Source organism: Pollachius pollachius, assembly GCF_949987615.1.
Source record: "Pollachius pollachius genome assembly, chromosome: 8".
NCBI classification, from domain to species: Eukaryota; Metazoa; Chordata; class Actinopteri; order Gadiformes; family Gadidae; genus Pollachius; species Pollachius pollachius.
This window is the reverse complement of record NC_136941.1, coordinates 18,984,832-19,008,264: the sequence shown is the minus strand read 5'-3', so window position 1 is coordinate 19,008,264 and position 23,433 is coordinate 18,984,832. Positions and strand designations below refer to the sequence as shown.

At 43.0% G+C, this 23,433-nt stretch overlaps 5 protein-coding genes across 5 annotated transcripts; 2 read left to right on the top strand and 3 right to left on the bottom strand.

The window, feature by feature from the left end:
• Positions 1-67: 67 nt before the first annotated feature.
• dazap2 (DAZ associated protein 2) lies at positions 68-3,166 on the top strand. The gene is made up of 4 exons (XM_079741865.1): positions 68-206; positions 914-1,032; positions 1,159-1,407; positions 1,643-3,166. The coding sequence occupies exons 1-4, from the start codon at positions 194-196 to the stop codon at positions 1,769-1,771; spliced, it is 510 nt and encodes a 169-aa protein (XP_079597991.1). The 5' UTR covers positions 68-193; the 3' UTR covers positions 1,772-3,166.
• Positions 3,167-4,433: 1,267 nt separating this feature from the next.
• Positions 4,434-6,068, bottom strand: LOC307079494 (uncharacterized protein). The gene is made up of 4 exons (XM_079741866.1): positions 5,914-6,068; positions 5,528-5,569; positions 5,107-5,151; positions 4,434-5,012 (listed from the first exon to the last, which is right to left on the bottom strand). Exons 2-4 carry the CDS (start codon positions 5,556-5,558, stop codon positions 4,837-4,839), a joined length of 252 nt encoding a protein of 83 aa, XP_079597992.1. The 5' UTR covers positions 5,559-5,569; positions 5,914-6,068; the 3' UTR covers positions 4,434-4,836.
• Positions 6,069-6,821: 753 nt separating this feature from the next.
• Positions 6,822-9,624, bottom strand: bin2a (bridging integrator 2a; the record flags this gene model as incomplete). Its single annotated transcript, XM_079742061.1, has 11 exons — positions 6,822-6,875; positions 7,007-7,628; positions 7,718-7,800; positions 7,921-7,996; positions 8,098-8,183; positions 8,298-8,405; positions 8,621-8,716; positions 8,865-8,959; positions 9,175-9,229; positions 9,372-9,452; positions 9,541-9,624. 11 exons carry the CDS (start codon positions 9,622-9,624, stop codon positions 6,822-6,824), a joined length of 1,440 nt encoding a protein of 479 aa, XP_079598187.1.
• Positions 9,625-9,862: 238 nt separating this feature from the next.
• LOC307078742 (uncharacterized protein) lies at positions 9,863-12,117 on the top strand. Its single transcript, XM_079740698.1, has 5 exons — positions 9,863-10,038; positions 10,893-10,998; positions 11,245-11,351; positions 11,523-11,695; positions 11,820-12,117. The coding sequence occupies exons 1-5, from the start codon at positions 9,882-9,884 to the stop codon at positions 12,096-12,098; spliced, it is 822 nt and encodes a 273-aa protein (XP_079596824.1). The 5' UTR covers positions 9,863-9,881; the 3' UTR covers positions 12,099-12,117.
• A 1,379-nt stretch (positions 12,118-13,496) lies between these two features.
• Positions 13,497-23,078, bottom strand: racgap1 (Rac GTPase activating protein 1). Its single transcript, XM_079740697.1, has 17 exons — positions 23,027-23,078; positions 22,358-22,451; positions 22,069-22,271; positions 21,664-21,806; positions 21,453-21,522; positions 20,913-20,966; positions 20,743-20,820; positions 20,533-20,662; positions 16,784-16,926; positions 16,208-16,372; positions 16,008-16,103; positions 15,536-15,734; positions 14,737-14,842; positions 14,382-14,514; positions 14,029-14,116; positions 13,787-13,886; positions 13,497-13,624 (listed from the first exon to the last, which is right to left on the bottom strand). Exons 2-17 carry the CDS (start codon positions 22,443-22,445, stop codon positions 13,549-13,551), a joined length of 1,872 nt encoding a protein of 623 aa, XP_079596823.1. The 5' UTR covers positions 22,446-22,451; positions 23,027-23,078; the 3' UTR covers positions 13,497-13,548.
• Positions 23,079-23,433: the final 355 nt, after the last annotated feature.

Below are 23,433 nucleotides of genomic sequence, written 5' to 3'. Positions count from 1 at the left end.
TCAGACCCGTGACAGTAGCCTATAGGTGGCGCAAGCAGTTTCATAACCAACCCCATCTGAGTGACGTAACCGCTAGCGCCACAACAAGCTGGAAAACAAGGAAGTGTAGTGTAACCTGTCACAAGGCCCCTGATAAGACACCTGAATCTGCGTTTATCCTTTCAAGCTATCTTATTCTACAAAATACAGAACCATGAATAACAAAGGTAAGCCTCGGATGGACATCATATGTCGTGATTAGTGGAACCTGCTCGCGTTATGTAACTAGATGGATAAATGTCGCCGAATCTCGAGTACGAGCGGGTTTAACGTATGAGCACAACAATGATTTACCTGATGAGATTGTGTTTCTGTTTGCATTGTTGCTAATGTGTCGGTTTTTTGACAGCTTCATCTTATCTCGATTGAAGCTGAGCGTTCACAGTAGCTGAGTTGGTTGTCCTTAATCAATGTCACCATCGTTTTTTACATTTTAATGCCACTAACGTTGATCTGTGGCCGTTTTCCCCGTAACGCTCCCTATTGTCTGCTCAGATCTTCGAGACAAAGCTGTCTCTCTAAGTCTAACTAGATGACTTTTTTATTTTTTGCCTCTGGCTATCTCTCTGTTTCTCCCATCTGTTGAAAAAGAAGGAAATAATGATAGTCTACGACCGCATTTCGTGAGAAATCGCGAATGCGTCTGACGGCGATCATCGAGGTCATCGTTTGTATAACTGTGAACGATAGCCATCAAATCACATTAAACCTCACGATTCATCCATCACCATGGATTTCTATGGAGAACGAAATAAAACCATGAGCTACAACCCTACATATATTATAGCCAAATCGCCCATGGGTGTTTTAATTATTATTATGTTATTTATTATTTTATTTTTTGGTCGATATTTATTTATCTTTTACTTTTCAGGTTCATATCCCCAGCAAGCGTTGTACCCTCAACAGAACAGCGCACCTATCTACCCTCCTGCTATGCAAGTATCCCCTCAGGCGCCTCCATACACAGATGCACCTCCTGCATACTCTGAGGTAAGTTATGGAGAGAACTAAGTAGCTCCTAAATACACATTACTAGCAATCACAAAAATAAATTTGTTTAATCCTATTCCAATTATTATATTGAACATTTATTAAATCAATTCTCCCTCTTTACAGATATACCAGCCCCGATTTGTGCTTCCACCCCAGGTGCCTGGCCAGGTACCTCAGATGTCCTCTCCATACCCTGGGGCACAGATGTTCATGCCCATGCAGCAGCACATTCCAGTGGGGGCAGTCGGCCAGAATGTCCCAATGGCTTACTATCAGATGGGAGCCATGTACCCGCCTGGCTCAACAGTGATGGTAGATGGAGGCTATGATGCCGGAGCACGCTTCGGGGCCACCAGCAGTGTTTCCATTCCAGTGAGAAGCTGCATATTACAATAATACGTGTAATGATAAGTACATATAAATAATAAGTATTAAACCCCTTTATTGGAATTTGGTCCAAGTAAACAAGAGTGACACTCTATATCAACTGTTTCCTACTTTCATGCTTCTTAAAATGAGTTATGATAAATTCCACAACATTAAAGCACATTGGTACTTGATTTGTTTTTGCATACCCACGTTGACCCTTTTTATTCTCATGTTCCAGCCCCCACCTCCTGGACACCCCCCAAATGCCGCTCAGCTGGCTGCCATGCAGGGTGCTAATGTTGTGATGGCACAGCGCAAGAATAATTTCTTCCTGGGAAGCTCCGGTGGAGGTTATACCATCTGGTAACGGCAGCCATTCTCGACGAACCCCTCTCCCCTTTTCCTTCCTCCCTGTATTCCCAACCTCATTCCTTTCTTCCAACGCGACTATGCCCTTACACCCCATCCCATATGCCTCCCTTTTAAGGCTGCTCAGTCACGCCATGATACTGATATCACCTAACAGAATGTAATAACTTAGAGCCCTATTAATAGGTACAGTATTCCACTTGCTAGGGCATTTTTACAATTGATTGAGACCACTGCCTAGAGTGGCTGTCAAAAAAAAAAAGTCATTCAGAAATTCATTCCAAGAATCCTTTATCAGATTCGGTCAATCCAAAATTCCCCCCCAAACTGGTTCTTTTGAAATTCTTTGTGGATTAAATCCGGAAAATCTTGATGTTCCTTTGTATTGAGTGAAGCTCATGTTTGAAATGTTTTGCATTCTACTTCACGTTCATATTGTGTCTTAAATTCTGGACATACTAATAGCCTTGAAGCCTAAATGCTATAAGCAAAATGTCCATGTCACACTTCTATAGGCTCCATGTTACCTGATCAATTTGAGGAACATTTAACAAAAAATAGCTTACGGCATTAGTCAAGCACTAGACAAGTGGTTTACTGTACTTTATTGGGCAACTGGTAGATAAAATGAACAAGTGCCAAAGAGCACTCGAGATATCCGCATATTAAAGCAAAGTAACTTAAGTAAACCTAAAAGAAGGAATTTTAAATCGAGTCCTAATAGTGAGCTGAGTAAAATGGAGTGGTTGGTGTCAACATTTTAGTTGTTTGGTTTTCTACCATTGTTGTTTTAGAGTCGGATACCCAGTGTTTTACACTTAGTTGATTATTGTATGGACTGCAACAACTATTACTTGCTGTTTCTTCTTGTGTTTTATGTATGTACTCTGGCATGATCTGTTTAAAATATTTTATTACATTTAGGAAATAATACAACCTTTTTAATATCCGTGTGTAACCAATCACAATGTCAAGTGACTCCTTAATTTCTGCTTTCCTTTTTTTATTTATATGCAGATTTTTTAATTATATTATTTGTTAGCCTAATACATTTGTTTTGTATAACCAAGAAGCTGGTTGTACCAAAGACTTGTTCTATAGTGCTACCATGTGTGAATGTGTTGTGAATGTTTTTATGTCACGATTTTAAAGCCAACATATCATTGCAAAAGCCTTTGCATTTGATAGCCAGAGTGATATGAACCCTTGAGTTAATTCATCTAAAAATGCACTGCTTTGAAAATCTGCGAAGACCCACGCATAGCAGCTACTTTTTTATGTTCTTTTATTTGTTAACAAACGTATGACGACTCTGTGCATTGTAGTATTTTAGTATTTTAGAATACTTCTTTAACATTAAACATGGTCTGTTCATAAAATATGCCCAACTGCAGTTTTACCTTTTACTAGCATCACTGTCTGCACACCTACTTAACCAGGACACTTATGCTTATTAATTAACCTAAAGAAGATGTACTTATGAATACAATATTAAGGTAATGTCAGGATTTCCTGCCGGTATGCGTACAATCAGCTGATTGAGTGGATTTTTGGTGTTTAGTAACATGTGTCCCTGGGTATCCGACATAGCAATTGGTCTTAATAGCTGTGGCCAGCACAACGAATTCCATTGTTGTCAAATGGAGCTTCTCGTTTGTTTTTCCTCAATGTCAGCCTGACAAGGTCACCGAGAGTTGACAAGAAACAACTGCATTAACTGCAAAAATATCAGATAAAAGCGATGCATGGCTGCAGAATGTGTTGTTGTATTCCTCAGCTTGGAACAATTTGGTTCTTTTTGGCCACAGCCTTTAAACCTTTTTGTCATTACATGATATTTTTGTCCTACTTAAGATTTAATTGTGTTTGTAATGCAACAGAATGGTGGCCTAGTCCCAGCAATATGAAGAACTGTAATCTACAGGTTAACCAGTAGTCACCATGCCAACCACAGCTAGCATGGAATGGAATTGTCTTTGAATTATGGACATTTAGTCAGGGATTCTCTAAACTATTTTGTAATGTGTACTGAGGTGATTTGATGAGCTTTGGTATGGCTTCTATCTTTTAAGATTACTAAAAGGAGATGAGTGTCACTTCAATTTGCTGAGACATGTCAAGGGGAACTCTTTGCAAGAACTTGGGTGCACTTAACTTTTTATATTAAACTTAAAATTTAAAATGACAAATTAGAATAAATGTTATTTTGGAAATTTGAAATGACCGTTTATCTTGATTTTATTTAGAAAACGGATATGTATACTATGAGAAAATGTTAGTTTTTATGACCAGTAGTTAGTTTTCCTATTCATTGTTCATCATTAATTATTCCATTATGGTAATTTCGTTTATATTATGGTAACTGCAAATCCAAAATTGCTGTCAATTTGCAGCTAGTTAACAAAAGACATAGTATTGGCACATTTGATGACAAAGATACTGTAATAGTTGAGACATGGCGTTTCATGGAATAAAGTCGAAATATTGTGGGTATCGTACATAATTGTTGAAATTCTCAGATCAAATAATTACTTGTTCAAAAAAATAAATCGGTGTCCTCTATATTTGGCAAAACTGACAATTCTGTTTCTGAATAACAAACGGTTTAACATAAAAATACAAGGTATGTGCAACAAGAGAAAAACAAAAATTGCACATTAAAAAAACTGTTTTGAGCATTTCAAAAAACATCCTAAAATGACACTGTGCTGTATACATCAGGAATAGAACAGATACTGCATAGTAAAAACTAATCCTGGCTAAAATATTGATTGTCAAAGCACCTCTTCACAGTAATGACCTAGACAAAAATGGAGGGAACCACCTGCTCACGCCTTATGTCTAAACACCTGTTCTCACGACCAGCTGCTCGGCTTCACATCCATATTCACTTTTTTTTCATTCCCCTTTTTTCATTCCTGCTTATGGCCTGTTGCAGCAAAAATAAGAACACATTCCACGTATGGCAGACAGCACAGCAGAACAGATAATACTCCAGAATTCATCCATCCCTTCTCAGTGTGTTCAACAAGGTCCGTTCATCTGGTCAGCATTAACCAGGGTTCATATAAAGTATTCCTTCTTGTCGTTGGTAGCCTGGTTTGGTTTGTGGTCTTCTGCAAAGTCCTCTCCTGGGGCGGGCTCCCCAGTGGTCCTGTAGGCGCCCTTGTTGTGGCACAGATAGCGGTAGAGTAGGAAGCCCACCACTGCTAGGGTCACCAGGAGCAGCGTGATCACCACTGGGAGGAGCACAGCAGCAAACACCACCTGGATGAAGGGACTTTTACGGCACTTAAGGAAAAGGAAAATATTTCTAAAAGGCTTAAAACTTACCTCCAGTAACAGTGGACTCTGTGTTCATGGGAGTGGCTGTGGTGACTGGAAAATATCAAGACAACCGTTAATATGAAATAAAATGAAATACAATGATGAAACGTGTTGCACTATATATCCCCAAAATACCCCAAAAATTCTCATGGTTATTAAATAGTCAAAGAACTATCCCAATAATTGAACACTAATGCAGTAGGTCAGAAGTCGAATTATAGTCACATATCTCACATTGAATAGTCAACACAAAAAAAGGTGGATAAAATAATGAAGCTAAGAGTAGAACTCTGACATTTGATATTAACAATGAATGAGAATAGAGGTGAACAGGTCTGATTGGAAGACCTAACGTCTTATGGAGGCTATTTCCAGGAAACAATCTCAATGCTTCTCAAGGTTTCAGATGTTCCTCGTACACGCTTACCATTCATAGGTGGAGGGGATGTCACGTCCATGATGATCGTGTCTGCAACGCATTTGAAGCACGAATCATATGAACAAGGTGTGAACTTATGAGCTGAGGTGTGTGTGTGTGTGTGTGTGGCCCATTGTTGATGACATCATGAGGTGCGAGGAGCAGCTGACATTCTTTTGTTTGACTAACTTTCATAAACCCTTTGGATAATGAAAATATAACAACACTCCGATCCGGGCTTATTTTGTTTAACTCATTTGGATCCATCAACATTAACCAATGCGTTGATCTATTCTTTCACTGAACTTTAAAACAAATTACTTGTTGAGCTGCTACTAGTACTAAATAGCAATACTGTACATTGGTCCTAATAGCTCCTATTTAAGTACACTTACCTGGGCAACAACGACAATGCGATTATGTTTCTTCAGTACGCAATCCGGTAACTGTTAGTATAGTATCGATTAAACGCTTTCGAACCATATGAAACCGAACGAAGTGTGCCTGGGTAAGAGAGTGTACTGAAGGCGGACGCACGCACCGAGGCTGGGGTTCCTGTCTACTGTGTGCTTTACGACGCAGGAGTCACGCCTATGCTGCTGACACCGTCTTGATTTCCGCCGCTCCTGTCCCTCCCCTTCCCCTTAGACCCTGTACTGTGTGGAGGATATGTTAACCGATCGACCCCAACCAAACCCTCTCAGCAAGCACAGGCAACAAGCGTTGGACAGAGAATTACTACGTTTTATTGTTCTGGTTCTTGAGTCATCAACATTGTTAGTTGAACACATTTCTATGAACTACTGAAAATGATAAGGCCTAGGGATTTATACAATGTACAATGTTCTATCAGAAGGGGATTTTTAAGTGTATCATTAACAAACAAAGTTATTTCAAATTAATAAGGTTGGCTGAAAAAGTTTAACAGACTAAAGAGACAATTTACTAAATCATTTAAAGTCAGAGACCAGACTTATTGTCAAAACATCTTCACAATAACTTGTGTCAAAACACACTTTAATTATATTTTCAAAAGGGTAATTAAGGTTATTTTCAACACTTTGTCATTATGCCTATATGCTATTCGCCAGAAGGGGCATTGTCCATAATTGTAGTAAATATGCAGATTTGATTTCAAATAAATTATACGATGCTTAAAACTCATTAATAGTTCGGACATTTTTAGACAACAAATTATTATAATTTTCTCATCAAATGTTTAAAGGAAAGAAATAGAACAACAAGAACAAGAACGCCATCCAGATTCTTGGCTTAAAACCCACAAACCTTCTAGTTTGTCGTGTTACACCACTGTGTTTTTTGAGTCCTGTAGTAGCTGGCTTCCTAAAGGAACATCCTATACACCAGACAGAATACAAACACAAAATATCAGGATTCCAGGCAGTGGTGTTACAGTTTTTTAAAAAGTAGATTGCTTTTCTGTTAATATGTGTCAGGCTCAGCCCTATCCTGGCCCAGAGAACTAACCTTCTGAGGAACCTCCTCGGAGCCCAGAGCGTCGACAGCTAGTCCGTTGGCTTGTGGGCTGTCTTCTTTCTCTTCAATGTACAGTGTGCCGTTGGCCACAGCAGACAGCTGCAGATCTAAGCTCTCTGAGTCAAAGGAGTGGTTCAGTTCTGAGCTGCTCTCACTCCGTGCCGTGGTATCACCCTCACCGCCTTTATCTTCCTGATGGGCCTGTGATGCGGGATCTGCCTCTGCCTCGTCTTCCTTCGCAGGCTTGTCTTCCTCCCCACAACCATTTTGATCTTCTTCTGCCTTAAGCTCCTTGTCAGCCCCCGTTGCCCCGGTATGACCCCCGGACTGCTGGGCCTCCGCGAGGGAGCCGCCTGCGTCGCTGCGGAGGGACTGGCTGTCCTCGTCTCCCAGCACCAAGGAGTGCGTCTCCGAGGGCCGGGACCTTGTGGGGGGCGCCCCGCCACGCAGGCTGCCCTCCCTGGTCAGGGTACCACCTTGGCGAGTCTTGTCAGGGGACTTGAAGCTGAACCTTTGGGAGCCCATTTTGGGGCTGTAGGTCTGGTGGAATTCGGAGAAGCTGGTCTTCCATAGCTTGGGGGACATCAGTGACCGTCTCTTCAGCGAGCCATACCTTAGATGTGGTGGGAGGGGTTATATTAATTATTATGGATGATCGGAACAGTTTCAGAAAATACAAAAGGCACTGGGAGATTAACTCACCGCTGTAAACCCTTCACAGCAAACACCTGGTTTGGATGCTGCGCTTGAAGATCCTTCATCACATTCTGTAAGTCACTGTTCAGCTGTGGAGGCAACAACCAAATCAAAGAGATGAATAGATAAGGAAAGTCTCATCTCGTATAATCCCAAGAAACAGCACGATGAACTTGAGGAATAAGGGATGACAGGCGAATGCAGTATACCGTGCTCATCTCCTTGTAGAAGGTGTCGCGCAAAGAGGAAATGGCAGAGAAGACGGACACATAGCATCCGATGCGGCTGCAAAAGACAAACATAACAACAATGAGTTTTACGGAGGACAAGTTATAATGGTGAGGCTTCAGGAACACCTGGACGTAGCTCCGTGGTCCTCCCCTCACCTCTCATGTAAAGAAGGGAAGTCCTCCTTCAGTTCGGTGTTGATGGCCTCATAGACATGCTTGGCCTCATTCAGGTCTTCTTCTGCCTGTGGATTTGAATGCATCATGGCTGCAATGAGTATATTCAGAGATGACATTTGGGGTTTGGGACACAAACTGGAATTTTTAGATGCAGCAGGACATTTCTGACCCTTCCTGACCTTTGCTATTTTGACATCATCCCTTTTCTTGGCGGTCTGAAGGGACTCTAGCTGATGCAGGGAGTGGTCGTAATCGACTAGCTTTCTCCCCCTTTTGGAAATCCTGTCCTGTAGTAGAAAGACAAACAGTAGATCATTAGAACAATGAAGTTGTGTGTTCATGTTCTAGATTAATTGTTGTTGTGCTTGTTTGTGTATGAGTGTGTGAGTGTGTGTGTGTGTGTGTGTGTGTGTGTGTGTGTGTGTGTGTGTGTGTGTGTGCCTGCGTGTGCATGCCTGCATGCGTGTGTGTGTGTGCCTGCGTGAGTGCGTGTGTGTGTTACCCGGACATCGGGGAACTGGCCCATGTAGGACTCCATGGTGCGCAGAGCCTGATCAGACACCTTCACCTCGTAATCGTTCCACAGAAGGTCCTCACCCTTCAACAGACAACCAGCGTTACTACTCTGAACATTATGAAAAGGTGGGGGCTAAGTCTAGCTTGTGTTTGTATAACGTAAGTTGTGGTGGTGTTATGGGGATCCATCCGACCCCTCTAATTTTATAATTTTCTTTTTCATATCTGACCTCCACGATTGCCCCCAAATCCTCATCTCCCGCCCAGTCGTTCTCGTAAGCATCGAACAGAGACTGGGACAGGCGTCTTGAAGCGCTGCGCATGTCTTTAGGGGAAGTTCAAAACACCAAACAGTTACCACATCCACAAATTAGGTATATAACCCAGGACACACTAGCACACTTATATTGATGTGCTGAGGATATATATATATATATATATATATATATATATATATATATATATATATATATATATATATATATATATATATATATATATACATATAGGGGTGCACCAACAACAAACACTCAAGGTCACCTCTGACTGCTGCCAAGTAAAGCTTTAGATCTTTGTGAATCCGGATGCCATCAGACTGGGAAGGAATAGAACACACACACACACTTTTATCGTGAGACTTGAGGTTGGTATATTATTCTTCAATATTTGCAATAAAATGGAGCAAATTCTGTGGAAGACTAGCTTTGGAGTATGGGCCCCCTAACAAAAGTGTTTACCTGCTGATCATGAACTCTTTGGAGCCAACTGTCAAAGACATCATCTCTTGACTCCACTGTCTTGCCAAACCTTTGTAATACCTGTAATACATGCAGACAAGTCAAGCGAAGGCAGAGACAAGAGAATGTTTTTATGCTTCCGTCTGAATATATTCATGTGTGAGTGTACCTTCTCTTTGCTTCTGCTTAGTGACCTTTGGACTTTCTTACTGAAGACAGTAGGACCGCCCTTTGGACTATTAGTCTCTGCCATGGTTTTATTTTATTTATATGTTTAGACCTTGAATATACTCCTGAAAGGAAAACATATAAAGTGCATGTTAGAAGAAAAGATACCATATCAATAATAAAATTTGCATTTCACATCACATCTTGCAAAGTTAAAAAAGCATCCCCCGTGATGAATGACTACAAGAACCATCTGTCTACAAGCCTCAAGCCACTCCTACAAGTTGGACGCGGATGAACCTTTAGTCCGTTCATATCTTGGGACAGAGGAGGGTTGGTCTCATGAGAATATCTCATATTCATGTGATACTCCAAGGACTGCTGGACCTGATTATGGGGAGCACGATTGTCAAATGTGCGGTGGCCGATTTGGGCATCCAGTGGGCTGGATGGGCTGTGGCGGCAGCCTTTAAAACGGAGAAGTTCTATGACCTGGCAGGTAAATTCTAGCTGGGTTTCGTTGCAGTTTACTTATTCGTTACCACGAGTTGGTGCTTTGTTGTAGTTTTTATTCTAACCCATTCATCACACTTATTTTTAAAAAATGCAAACAACGACAATATATAAATCCCCAATGTTATACAATGTTAAATTACGAATTGGTATGTCAATGTTATAAAATGAGGATTATGTAAACATCCGAGTTGTAAAACAGCTCCGATGCCCCGCCTACATTTAAAGACACAGTTAATCCGTTTGGGAGAGTGGCCACTGGCTTCTATAGGACCTATCCGGTCCGATGGTAATTCGGTCAATACCTCTGTAGGACTACTATTGGGAATTCACATCACGCATTTCCATGTTGAACGAAAGTGATTATTACAATGCAGCATTATGGAATGAATAACATCAAAGTATATGAATGATTACTTGTATGATCCCTTTTTTGTCAGAATTAACATTTGAAACAGAAAACTGACATTTACATACACTCCAAGTAAATTGATCTAATATTGACTAATTTGTCCGCACATTGATATATTGTACTGTTATTAAAAAACTATATAAAGCTGATCTAATTTGAATAGAAGAGAAAGAGAGGAAGAGAAATTGATCACCTTGGAGAGTGGGTTGCGTGTCCTCCTCTGAGTCTCAACTATGGTCCGTACTCTTGGATAGTTTCCCCTGAACTTTGGAACCAATTTCCTTTAGTAAAAGATTTATTAAGAACACACCTTCACACAACTGACAAATGACAGGATGAGCCGTGCACACTAGTGTATAGTAAAGGACACATGTTCCCAACCTTCAGAGTCTGTGAAAACTGTCTTGTTCTTCTTCTCCCCCTTAAAGGATCAGGAACATTTATACTGCTAGCCCACCTGAGTCACCTGTGGGGAGGGGCTGGCCATGTCCGGCAGAATGTGCAAACCGGCCTGGTGACCGCATGGGGAATCAGGTAACCATGCCAACCAGGACACCCTCCACCTCATCCCCGAATCCAGTCCAGAAACCCTGTATATCGGCTATTAAATAGTAATTTAAGAGGCAGTTATGTATGAAACCTGTACATTTGTGTCTCCTTTCAACGACCTTGGCTCGGTCAGTGTTGTAGAACGAATGATTGTGAGGCACAAGCGTCGGGTTAATCAATAATCATACGCGTTAACTTGAACAACGGCCGGGAACGTTGTTCTCCTTGCAGGTTGGGGACATTCCTGTTCATGCGTATCCTGAAGGACGGCCAGGACCGCAGGTTCAACCACGTCAGAGACAACCCAGGGACCTTCTTCGTATACTGGAGCGTTCAAGGTGCTCAAAGCGGCCCTCACACTCCCCCACGCAGACCTTGACAGTGCATGGGAATGCATTATTAAGGGATTCAGAAAGTTTACTTGATTATGTATTCTTGACATGAGTCCTACTACAGGACTCATTGCCTGCGGTAATATGTAAGGCGGTTCATTGTCTTTTTCTTCACAGCTGTGTGGGTGTTTATGACCCTCCTGCCCACACTGATGCTCAATGCTGAGAGGCGGGATGTGCCCGTGGGTGTGAGGGATTACATTGGCTGGGGCGTCTGGGGCCTGGGCTTTGTCACTCAGGCTGTGGCCGACCAGCAGAAGTGGTTCTTCAAACGTGATCCAAATAATGCTGTGAGTACACTGATAACACTTATCTAATCTGACCTGCTTTAAACAAACACCCCTTTTGTTTTTTTGTAAGAAAGGGTTATAAAATAAATTCCCAGTTCAATATAGTTGTTTTTTTTCCCCACAGGGAAAATTCATCCAGCAGGGACTGTGGGCCTACAGCCGCCACCCCAACTACCTGGGAGAGATCCTGCAGTGGTCGGGCCTCTGGCTCTCCGCCTCGTCCGTCATGCAGGGCCCCCAGTACCTGAGCGCGGTGTCGCCCCTCTTCGTGTGGTTCCTGCTCCGACACGTCAGCGGGGTGCCCATCTTGGAGAAGCAGGCCCTGAAGAAGTGGGGATCGGACCCGGCCTTCCAGAGCTACGTGCAGAACACCCCTCTGCTCTGGCCCTTTCCCCGGTTCTAACAGACACCCTTACCAGGCACTGACACCCAACGTTTACATGAAGTGTTCTTTTTAAGATGAAACCCACTGTTGTGAAATATGTTCAGGGCTATTGTTTACTTTCTATTCAACTGTGAATACTAGGATTGCTTCACCTTTGTCATAATCTTGCTGCATTGAAAACAAAAATTAAAAAAACGCACCAAACCTCGAAACAAAAAGCCACTGGTGCGTATTGTGGGAATGACAGAAGTAAACCTCCATAACACATAAGTCTTGTCCTTCAGCCTGGCCAACAAAGCTGACATTTAGGGAAGTGCTTAAGCGATTCATAAATAATAAAACCACCCAGCACCACAAAACCCCATACAGTTGCTACCCATGAGATATAGTGTGCCTTTTTATTTGCAAAGCCTTAATTCAGAGCATGGCAGTAACACGGATGGGGTTACGAGTTCAATACACACCGAGGTATGCGTGTCAAATGTGGTGATCAAAGCATCCTCCAAGAGTTATGCTATATTGGTGTAGTGGTTTTGTAGTCAAACCACAATGTACTGAAATTTAATGAATATTAATTTAATCCATATAATGGGTAGTATAATATATAATTTAATAGTAGGATTTCCTGTTAAACTGATAATGGATAGAGACTTGAAACAAGTAAAATTGTAGAAATGTATTTTACAAAAGGTTTTTGCAATGAAAATGTACTTGCATAAAAACATCCAATTGGGAAAGAAAAACAATTCCCAAATCATATTTTGGCTGTAGAATTAACCTCATGAAACAAGAACCACAGCCCTACAAGGAGCTAAACAGTCGGTCATGGTTAATGCTAAATATGGGTCCAAATACAAAAAAACCATGCAACTAATAGTTTTCTAAAGCACATTTGCATAGACTGGTACCAAGATAAGCTGTATAGTTTAACTCGCCTGCTAAAATTAGCATCTAACTGTACGACGAGAGAACATTGTAATGGGCAGTAACATTTAACAGTACATAAACATGGTAATGAAACTAAACACACATGAATCATTACATTTGTCTTATACGTTACAAACTAAATATTAAACCTGTCAACTGGTCTGTTACACATTTTGAATTAAATGCTAAATGTGGATCAACTTCTGAGTGATACATGAGTTGAACACCTTGCAAGAACAAAAAGGTAGTTCACACATTCACATGTCAAAATTCAAAATAATTCTGCATGACTGAGAAGCAATGATAGGTATGCATAGACCCTAACCTACTGTGGAGATTATAAAATAAAGCTTTTACAAATAGTCTGAAAATAAAGTCTGAAATAAAAGACAAATCTATCCAAATATTCAAAACATGCAAAGGACATTGTTGAAAACACTTAAATGCTGCTTATATTAGGTCGCTGACCACTATTCTTTTTGTGATCCAAGCATTGCTAGGATCTCTGTGGTTCAAAGAAGCTGAAGAAGGCCCCTTAGGATTACCTAAGGAGTGGTGATGCAAAGAAGTTGCCCGGCCGAGAAAATCCCACTGCAGATTTGCTCTTGCTGCCAAAACTGCAATACAAAGTTTGTGTTATCAGGTTTTATAATAAATGAACTACAAAGATGGCTGACAAGCAGGAAGATGGTGAGCTGTATTACAGAGCGGAGCTGGACATGGTAGGTCAGAGCTAGCTGACAAGGCGACAGAGGAGAGTAAAGGTAATGTGCGTGTACCTGGGCGTCAGGGAGGACTTCACACGCTGCTTAAGAGAGCTGGAGGAGGGTGTCTTATTCAGCTGGTGCTCTGGAGTGGTGAGCGGGCCCAAAATGCTCACTAGAAACAATAAACATTTAAGGACAAATCTACAATATACCCACAAAACATATCTCTCAGAAATCCTTCAATTGGTTTTGTGTATTCAGACAGAAGTCTTGGGCACAACTGCTTATTTACTTCCCACTTTTCAGCCTCTTACTTTGAATGTTGGATGTGGGGTGATCGTTCTCCACCATCAGGAACTGGCTCCAATACTCCAAGGGCAGCGCCAACAGGCGTTCCACCACCTGTAGAAAAAGATGGCAGCCATCAGGGATTCACACTTCATCCAACTTACTCTTTAGTATCGTCGGGTCACTGCTCAGTGACTGCAGAGCGAAGCAGTGATTGCAGACATTGGCGCTGGCCAAACAGAAAGGGATTTAACTGGGGCGTCACAATGGACCATCGACCAACAGGAGGGTTAGATATGGGAGCTGTTGCCCGGGTGCTACATGGCCAAAGCTCATCTCGTGATTGGAGGGGCTTTGCAGACGGCCTCTGAAGCTGTACCTTTGGCTGGCGCTTGGTGTCCTGCAGGATGGTCATGGGCTCGGGGTTAGCCACCGCGTGGCCCACCAGCGTGGGGCTCAGTACTCGAGACAGGTTGCTGACATCCATCCTGGTGGCCACGCTCTGAGCAACTCTGGAGGTGGAAACACAAGCGGCCATTATTCTGATTCTTACTGGAGCTGGGGGGAGAAAGTCCCAATCATCCAAATGCTGAGTGTCGTCATTTTACATCACAATGTCCTTGTTAGTGCCAATTATTCTGTTGAAATTATGATTCAATAGCCTGGGTATACCCAGGCTATTGGCCCATACAAGTAATGGGGCAATAAGATGGGAGTACACAGTAACTACTGACCTCTGGAAGTGAACCGCCAGGAAGGCCAGCGTGTCTCTATTGGACTGCGGCAGCTGGCTGATGAGCTGGTACATCTGAGCTATGCTGTTGTCGTCATCTGAGATCTCTGTGGAAAACAAAAACACAATGTCAGGAGATAGTAAGTGAGGAGAAATGCTGACGCAATGAAAAGTGTAACATATTAACACTTCAAATGATTCATGATGTGTAACCAAGTTTGGTTGGACAGTTTTAGTTTAACGTCCCGTTAGACCTCTAGATGTGTGCTGGCTCAGGTAAATATGCAGAGGACAGGTCAAGGTCTCAATCTACTCAAGTAGAGCAATGGTATAATTATCAGTGATTCATGCCATTACATTTTCTTTGAGCAAGAGATCTCTTGGGGAGTTTTTTGAACAACGTATGGCTGTGCCCATATGTAAATACAAAAATACTATCCAGCCACGGCCTGCTGAGTCTAACTATAACACCCTCTCCTAGCGGAGACTGAAGTTATTTGATCCTGAGATCAGGAAGTTCTCCCCAATAGATCAACATATACAAGTTTTTCCCAGCTTTTTAGCTATGAATCCAACATGAATATCCCTAGAAGGATGAAGGCTACTCAACACAACATTTTCAGATCAATACAACAACAATACCACCACACAATTCTATTATTTTATAGTGTGCAACATTAATGAATGAAAAATCAAGCCAGAAGAACACACTGATAAGTTTAGGATTGATAGATATGGTGGAGCTAGGACAAGCCTCAATGTAAACACCTAAAGACCCCCCCCCCCACACACACACACACCTGCTGCCTCCATGAAGGCTCTGTTGAGGCGGAAGGTGAGGAGCGGCTCCTTCAGGTTCCTCAGGAAGTCCTTGAGGAGGCCGGTGATGACGTGGATGTCCTCCACTTTGCTGAGCAGAGGGACAGTTCTGCTGCGCAGGAACTTGTCCTTCAGGTCCCGCACGGTGCGCTCGGCACCAGACAGACGGTACAGTCCCGTCTAGGGGACAAGTTCAGAGTCAGTCTTTACCTCGTCCCTCAGAGCACAAACCCAAGCCAGCATGGTCCAGTCAGACTCACATAGACAGACACTTTAAATGAGCCTGCATTTTAAAGGGCTTTAACGAGGCAAAAGTCACCGTCAATTCTTCTCTTAAGTGACCGAATAGAAATGGTATATGTGTTACCATTTACATGTCAGGATGAGAAATGAATCTTGGGGGGTGCTGCTCAATTGATTTCTGACACAAGCTTTTTGCTAAACAACCCTCACCTCATTCAGGCCCCGCTGCTCGATCTCGTTGACGCAGTGGACCACCAGCGGTGGGATCATGGGCGACGTGACCGAGACGTAGTCCGCAAGTGTTCCCTGGACACACGTGCCATGCCAAGTAGGTCAACAACCATGCTTAGGGCCTCTAGGGAATGTGATGTTTAGCAAAATGACCAAGATATCATCAGCAGGAGTAGTACCTCGCCGGTTTTGACGGGCGTGCCAGCCACGGTGGGGATGCACGGCAGGGGGCATCGCTCGCGGCACTCTGGATGGGAGACCACCCTGCAGTCGCGACACTTCAGGGAGATCTTCCCGAACTTGATCCTCTTGCCGCAGGGCACGCAGGACTCCGGCTTGATGACCTAAAAACAAAACGGGATTGACAGTTTCACCAACATAGTCCAACACTGTTTCCTCAACATATGTGGTCAACAATGAACACAGATGGCAAGCGAAAAAAAGGTATACATCCGTTTCATCACTATTATAGAAGCCAATCAAATTCCACATGAGGGAACACGGCACACCTTGAATGCTTTTAACTAAAGAAATGATATTAAGCAACCTTGTACAAAGCAGTTACAGAATAAAAAATTAAACACAAACCCAATGCAATCACTTCCACAAATTTGCACTTTGTTTAACGGTACAATTAGCTTTGTTGCAATCTCCACCAACAAGACTTGGATCCATTTGCTTGATGATAAAACAACACGTAATACGAAAAACACCACATATTGACTAAAGTCAACTTCAAACTATGTTTTCCTTACCGTCTTGGAGACAAACTCGTGGAGACGCATGCTCCCAGTGTTTTGTGGAGTGCTTGGCTCCGCTCGCGTCACCCTATCGGGGACCTCGGGCTGTTTGAAGATCTCCACTGACTGGACCGATTCAGAGTCCCACTCCATGGTTTCTGGACAGGAGATAGGGTGAGGGGGAGTTGAAGACCTCTTAGCTAAACATCCAGAGTCTCCATTTTAAACAAAACCAGTGCATAGCATCCCAACCAGGGTTGGGTATCGTTTGGGTTTTATCCGATACCGGTGCCTACTGCCAACTCTGTACTTTTCAAACAGTTCCAGTGTTAAAACAGTTCTCGAACCGGTACTTAAAAAACGAAACCGCACACACATGCACGACTTGTTATAAGTTTCACATTAAGCAGAAAGTCAGTGGACACTGAGTTGAAGTTTAGGACATAGCACACGTTGTCACACACGCTGTTGAATGGCAACAGTGTTTGATAGCCTACTTGATATGCAAGATTTACAGTTGGCATTAAATTACTCGACTGACCCGAAGACGAAAGGCTGCTGTGACTGATAAATATATATATATTTTTATTTACAAATAATAATATTTACTCGCTGAAAGCAGGCAGGCACGCAGCTATGCCGCTCGCGTTTACACTTGCGTGCATGGCGCAACATTACTGCCAGTCATATTAAGTAATATAACGCAGGTGCGCAAGGCAGCCACAGGAGACGCCAACATTGTTTTCAACCGCTCGGCACCACCGTATTAATTCCTACGTTTTGAAAAGAAAAAGTATTTGAAGCGAATAAGCGACTCTGTTCTGATTCGTTTATTTGCTTTTGAACAGATAGTTTTGGATGCTTGCGTCGGCTTTGAGTTTGTTTGTAACTTTGAAATCACAAACGCTCACAGCCACATTCACGCACGCACCCACTACAACCTGCCGATCTTCAATCAAAACAGCATCAAGTAAGTGATGCCGCAGCGCGTTGACAAGTCCATCCCGAGGCGCCCATAGGCTTTATGGTTTATATGTTTGAAAGCCGTGACACACTCTTTTACCAGTTGGCCTGAAATACCACGCCTCGCAGTCATGGACCTATAAAGAAAGTCGCAGCTTCTTTAATAGGTCCATGAGTCGTGGTCGTACAATGCGTGTTTAGAAGCGCAACATTGAAAAGGGTCCCGTCTGAAACAGTGTCGAGCAGTGTTCCGAACGTTGTGTAATCAAATACACCCGTATGGTGGTATATATATAAAAAAATCCTATCAGAACAAAAATACACAGCGTTATTCGGTGTGAATCGGTATACCGCCCAGCACTTACGCAAGTTGACGCCACAACACCATGCGTGACAGGGGGCGTTAAAAAAAGTCAGGCACCGTTATGAGGCACCGAAATGTGCATTCCTATAAGATCTCGGTAGTACCGTTTACGTCGGAACCAGTGCCCTACTGGGAGTTTCGGTGCTCAACCCTAATCCCAACTGCCAATAATATCGACAACACCACTGTTCTTTTAGTTTATCTGGCCTTGCAGATCTCACAAATCAAATTGTGGAGGAATCAATGCACATCCCTTGTGATGCCTCCGGTCCCCCGAGTCATGCCTCAACGTCCTGCAATGCGTTAGATTGACAGACAAGTGATCTGCTCCAAAAAATAAATCAATACAAATATGTAAACATCAATCTGGCAGTACATTAATAGCTTAATATACTGCCGTAATGATGTTTACATATCTTTATTGTACTGCCAGGTTAATAGCTTAGTTAATTACATCCAGGTGTCATTTTTCTAAGGGTTGGGGATCAATACTTTAAAGGTCCCATGTAGGGGTGCAACGGATCACAAAACTCACGGTTCGGATCGTGTCATGGTTTTTGAGTCACGGGTTGGATCATTTTCAGATCAACAACAACAAAAAAGATAACAAGACTTTAAATAAAATCTTCAAATGTGTAAAAACAAAATAAAGTGAAAAATTTGGTAATAATCCTGCTTCCTTTAAGCATAGTCAATCTTTAAAAGAAATTGCAATGAGGCATTATTCGTTCTTCTTTTTAACATGGATAGTAAATAATCCCTAACCCTGGATTTACAACTTTAAATTCAGGATGTCTGCATTGCCTGGGGAGAGTTTAGAGTCTACACTCTCCCCAGGCAATGCAGACATCCTCATCTTCTTTTTTTTCATCAAGTATTGTAGCGAAATACAGTTTGTCGTGTTTTATTTGGCATTTTGTAGATCCATTGATTTCTGTTGGAAGACTAATTGCTCATTGCAAGGGGGGCTGGTTGTAGTCTTTTCGCTCGGTTCTTGCCCTACTGTTGATACGGAGAACCAAGCGAAAAGACTACAACCAAACATAAACATTTCCGCTTCCCGTTTCAATGGGATTTACCGAACGCCAAATAAAACACGACAGAAACCATATTTCGCTACGATACTTGATGATGTTGTAAATACCGGAATTGTCCTTTAAACATGCGCTGATCACGTGAACGCACAACTTTATTTTAATCAGCCGATCCGCGGATCACTTGCGTCTCGAACCGTGGGTGTTGATCCGTACGGATCACGGGTAACCCGTGAACCGTTGCACCACTAGTCCCATGGCATGAAAATCTCACTTTATGAGGTTTTCTAACATAAATATGAGTTCCCCTAGCCTGCCTATGGTCCCCCAGTGCCTAAAACCTGCGTTCGGTGTAAAACAAGCACTAGGTGTTCTGCTCGCCTTTGAAAAAATGGAGGCTCAAGCGCGCTGATTTGGAATGTGGTCCCATATGTCGTCATAAAGGATCTAAGCTCCTCCCCTTTCTCTGCCTTGCCCGCCCAGAGAATTTGGCCCACCAGTGAGACACGACGTGCAAGCGCCACATGTGTGTGTGATTACACACATTGTAACGCAAGTGTTTGCCGTTAGTGTTATTGCGCATAACACGTCGGTTCTTTGGCGTCTCTTGTATTTCCACAACGAGACTGTAGTTGGGTTTATCTCAGCCATGGTTGAGAAGGAATTGTGGGAAAGGAACTTTGGTTTTGACTCCCTGAAGTACATGAACTGTGACATGCTGCCTGCTGCCGCGAGGCACCACCGCCGCGAAGCACCACCGACCAGCAGCCGGCAGCTGGCAGCAGGCAGCGCGCGGTTCAGCCTACTTCAGATTGGTGTGGAAGTGGAAGAACCAGAGACGTCGGAGAACCCGACGCGGTCGTTTGTGATTCATAATATCGTCTGGAGGCTCACACAGCTTTTGGCCATGATAATATATATTATATGATATAGATATCTATGTATAATATGATATTATTTAGATATAGAGCTCCAGGACTCCCGTGTGTTCTAGAATATTTACAGAACACGGCTAAAGGCTGTGTGCGCCTCGCCATTGCGATACATCGACTGTAAACAGAGCGCATGGTACCGTGGCTGCAAGCTGCTCAGGGCCACCCTCCCCCTTGACACGCCTCTCTCCTTCTCAGTTGCATTAAAGCTACAGACACCGAAGCGGCGCATTTGGGGAAAGCTCAATGAGCGACTGGCTCGTAGTGGCTGTTATTCTGCACCACGGCTGAATTTCGGGAACGTCTTCAAATACTGTGTTTGGGGCCTACTAATATCTATATTAAAGCATCCATAAAATAGCATACCAAGGGACCTTTAATATTCTATATCCATCAATCTATAGAGATTAATACCCACCCATCCATCAAGGTAAATACATCCATTTATCCATCTATACATAGACCCCTCACCAGTTATCCTCTTGCTGCGGGTCCAATATGGTGCTGGGATCGTCTCAATAGTGGAAACGGCCTCCACCGTTCCACCGCCGGCCGGTACCGTCACCGTGGTTTTGGCCACAAGAGACTCATTCTCCTGTAACTGAAGAAGGACAACAGTGGGACCAGGGCGGAGCAGACTGCTTCCTGCCCGCTGTGCAGCCCCAGGGGGTCATTACTCACCCTGTGGGACTTTCTGCCTGCCGAGCGAGATCTCTTGGCGATCATGGGAGGGCCATCGACCTGGTTTCTAGAGGAGCGCTGCGGGCGAGATATCGAGGTCCATTAGCATGCAGGTCGTATGGCAACAGATTACACAAATTCAGAGGAGACATTTGGTCTACAGCATTTACCCTCTTTTGTCGTTTCCTGAGTCGCATTGCGGGGGCGGCCGAAGAGTTCCAGTCCTGCAACCAACCAGACCAGGATTAGGGTGGAAATTGAAAATCAATAAAACCTAAGGAACTGCTTAGGAAATATATTCAATCTACTAGCATCATTAAACCTTATCTTGGATCCAGCAACCAGGACACCTTGTTTCCTGTTTCATTACACAGATATTCTACTGAAGAAAACTCATTCACATGTGGGCTAGGCTACCCGGTGCAGACATTTTGGTTTTAGTTAACTAATGCTGGACCCGTTTGTGTTCACCAAATAAATGCTTGGAGATCTAGTCTCCTTTTGCTAGTCTCCAGCAAAAGGATATGGTGGAAAAAATGAAAATGAAGCTAAAGAAAATGAAACACCACGTTAACCCAGATTTGAGCTTGTCTGCCTTAAAACTTATATATTAATCTAATGTCTGATTTGTGAGAATACATTAAAAAATACGCAAGACCATAATGACAAAAATTAGAAGATGATTGGATTAAGACAGAAATAAAACTCACCAGTGAGTCGTCAGTTTTATCATAACTGATGTCTGACAAGATGGATGCGGACTCATCGATGGTCAACAGCCTATTCAGAAGGAGTGGGATACACATATAGATGAGACCACTCGTTCAGGAGCACTAGAACCAGTTTGTAAGTGTTGATTCACTAGAGTGGACAGAACAGAAAGAAATCTCCAATATAAATGTAATTATGAAGAGAACTTGCCTGCGGCTGGTGTTCATGTTTGGTACAGCGTGAGATCTTGCATTGAGGAAGGCGAGTGCGGAGCGCTGCTCCTCATTCAGCTTGATGCTGTTGGAGGAACCCTCGCTGATCAGAAGCTCTCTGATCAACTGGATTTGACGATCCTGTAGAAATCACAGCAGGACATTCACACACACCGAAGGCGAAGTCAACCACACAGGGCGACAGCCAGTCCATCAGGAGCAACCAGGGTGAGGTGTCTTGCTCATAGACACTCGAACCAGCAACCTTCAGGTTACCAGTCAACCCGCTCTACCTCCTGAGCTACATGCCGCCCCATTAACATATCTGGATAACAGAGCTGAAGAAAAGACACTCGAATAATGCTTTTGTACATATCAGCGAGAAAACATCCGACCGACGTACCAGCTTCTCACACTCTGCCTCTGCCTTCTGTCGCCGTCTGATCTCCACGTCCACCTGATTGCGGGCGTGCTTGAGTTTGACCTCCAGCGATCCCCTTTCTGTCTGGGTTTTAGCGAGCACCTCCTGGCAGGAGCCCAGGTCCTGCTCCAGCCTCAGCCACCTCCGACGGCACTCGTCAAAGTTGAGAGCCATCTGAATAAACTCTGGAAAAAGACAACACAGACTGGTTTATGTACAGGAATCAATGAAACGATGGAAGAACAAAAGAAGAATTGTGGTGTATACTCACGAGGCTCAATGCACTCATTGTTGAGCACTTCGATCTGGGACATCAACGGTTCCAGTAACATGTGCAGGTTTACCCCAACAGTCTCCATGGTAATCTAAAATGAAATAAAAAGACATACATAAATAAAAGGACATGCAGATTAGACATTTCATCAAGATTTAGCAATTAATCCTGTTGAACCAAACTTCTATCTTACTATAAAATAATCAGAGTGAGGCCTATATGTCAAGCATCCAAATAGACCATACAACCGTTGCTCCAGTCTTAATTGCTTTGCGGTTGCCATTACCTCAATGTGACGTCACCATAAAGTATCGTTGGAATAGCGGGTTTTGTATTTCTTCAAAACATAGAACAGCTTTTGTTTGTATAGAGTTTACTATTGTGACAGGCTGTTTATTTATATCCATACACACATACAACACGAAGGACAATTGAATTGAATCGCATATCTTTAATCCCTGACGTGTTAACTTAGTCTATGAACGACTATAGCCTGTAGCATCCACAGGCTAACAACACACCGTAAAGACTCACGACGGCCATAAACACTGTTTAAACTGGGTATAACTAACAAAAGTTAACAAACGTTACTTTACTTTTCTCTGTTTCAAACCACTCAAACCACTGTTAAATAAAATGACGTATTTAGATATGTGTGTTGTTTACCCTGTACTTCTCCCGGCTCTGCAGAATTTGTTTCGGTTGTTTCTCTCGCAGAGGGTCTACGTCACTTAGAGCGCGTTGCGTTTCAAATCTGCTCGCCAGCCAATGAGCGCTCAGGGATCCCGCCTTCGTCGTTGCGGCTGAGCTTCGTCGTTCTCGAAGGTAAACCGCAGTCTTTGTGCTGAGAGAACCTGTAGTGTCCCCAAATGGAGGTATAAGGTACTGCGCGATGTATCATTAACGGGTAACAAACAAATAATAGTTCCATAAGGGAAGTCCGCCAGTTGTCCATTCATGTATCGTCTCATTATCAATTATATTTCCACGGGACAATAAATGTTAAGGCATGTGCAATGAATCGATATCCGTCAGAATATCTCATTCATTGTATGTCGGGCTATACTCAGATG

Bases quoted from the DNA above. Each gene is read 5' to 3' on its own strand.
- dazap2 (XM_079741865.1), top strand. The intron at 1,033-1,158 runs GTAAGTTATGGA...CCCTCTTTACAG, and splicing joins CACCTCCTGCATACTCTGAG to ATATACCAGCCCCGATTTGT. The intron at 1,408-1,642 runs GTGAGAAGCTGC...CTCATGTTCCAG, and splicing joins CCAGCAGTGTTTCCATTCCA to CCCCCACCTCCTGGACACCC.
- LOC307079494 (XM_079741866.1), bottom strand. From the start codon at position 5,558: ATGGACGTGACATCCCCTCCACCTATGAATG. The intron at 5,152-5,527 runs GTAAGCGTGTAC...GATATTTTCCAG, and splicing joins ATCCCCTCCACCTATGAATG to TCACCACAGCCACTCCCATG. The intron at 5,013-5,106 runs GTAAGTTTTAAG...TGCTCCTCCCAG, and splicing joins AGAGTCCACTGTTACTGGAG to TGGTGATCACGCTGCTCCTG.
- LOC307078742 (XM_079740698.1), top strand. From the start codon at position 9,882: ATGAGAATATCTCATATTCATGTGATACTCCAAGGACTGCTGGACCTG. The intron at 10,039-10,892 runs GTAAATTCTAGC...TCCCCCTTAAAG, and splicing joins GAAGTTCTATGACCTGGCAG to GATCAGGAACATTTATACTG. The intron at 11,352-11,522 runs GTGCTCAAAGCG...TTTTCTTCACAG, and splicing joins CGTATACTGGAGCGTTCAAG to CTGTGTGGGTGTTTATGACC.
- racgap1 (XM_079740697.1), bottom strand. From the start codon at position 22,445: ATGGAGACTGTTGGGGTAAACCTGCACATGTTACTGGAACCGTTGATG. The intron at 20,967-21,452 runs GTGAGTTTTATT...GGTTGGTTGCAG, and splicing joins ATAAAACTGACGACTCACTG to GACTGGAACTCTTCGGCCGC. The intron at 14,117-14,381 runs GTACAGCTTCAG...CTTTTTCTACAG, and splicing joins ACACCAAGCGCCAGCCAAAG to GTGGTGGAACGCCTGTTGGC.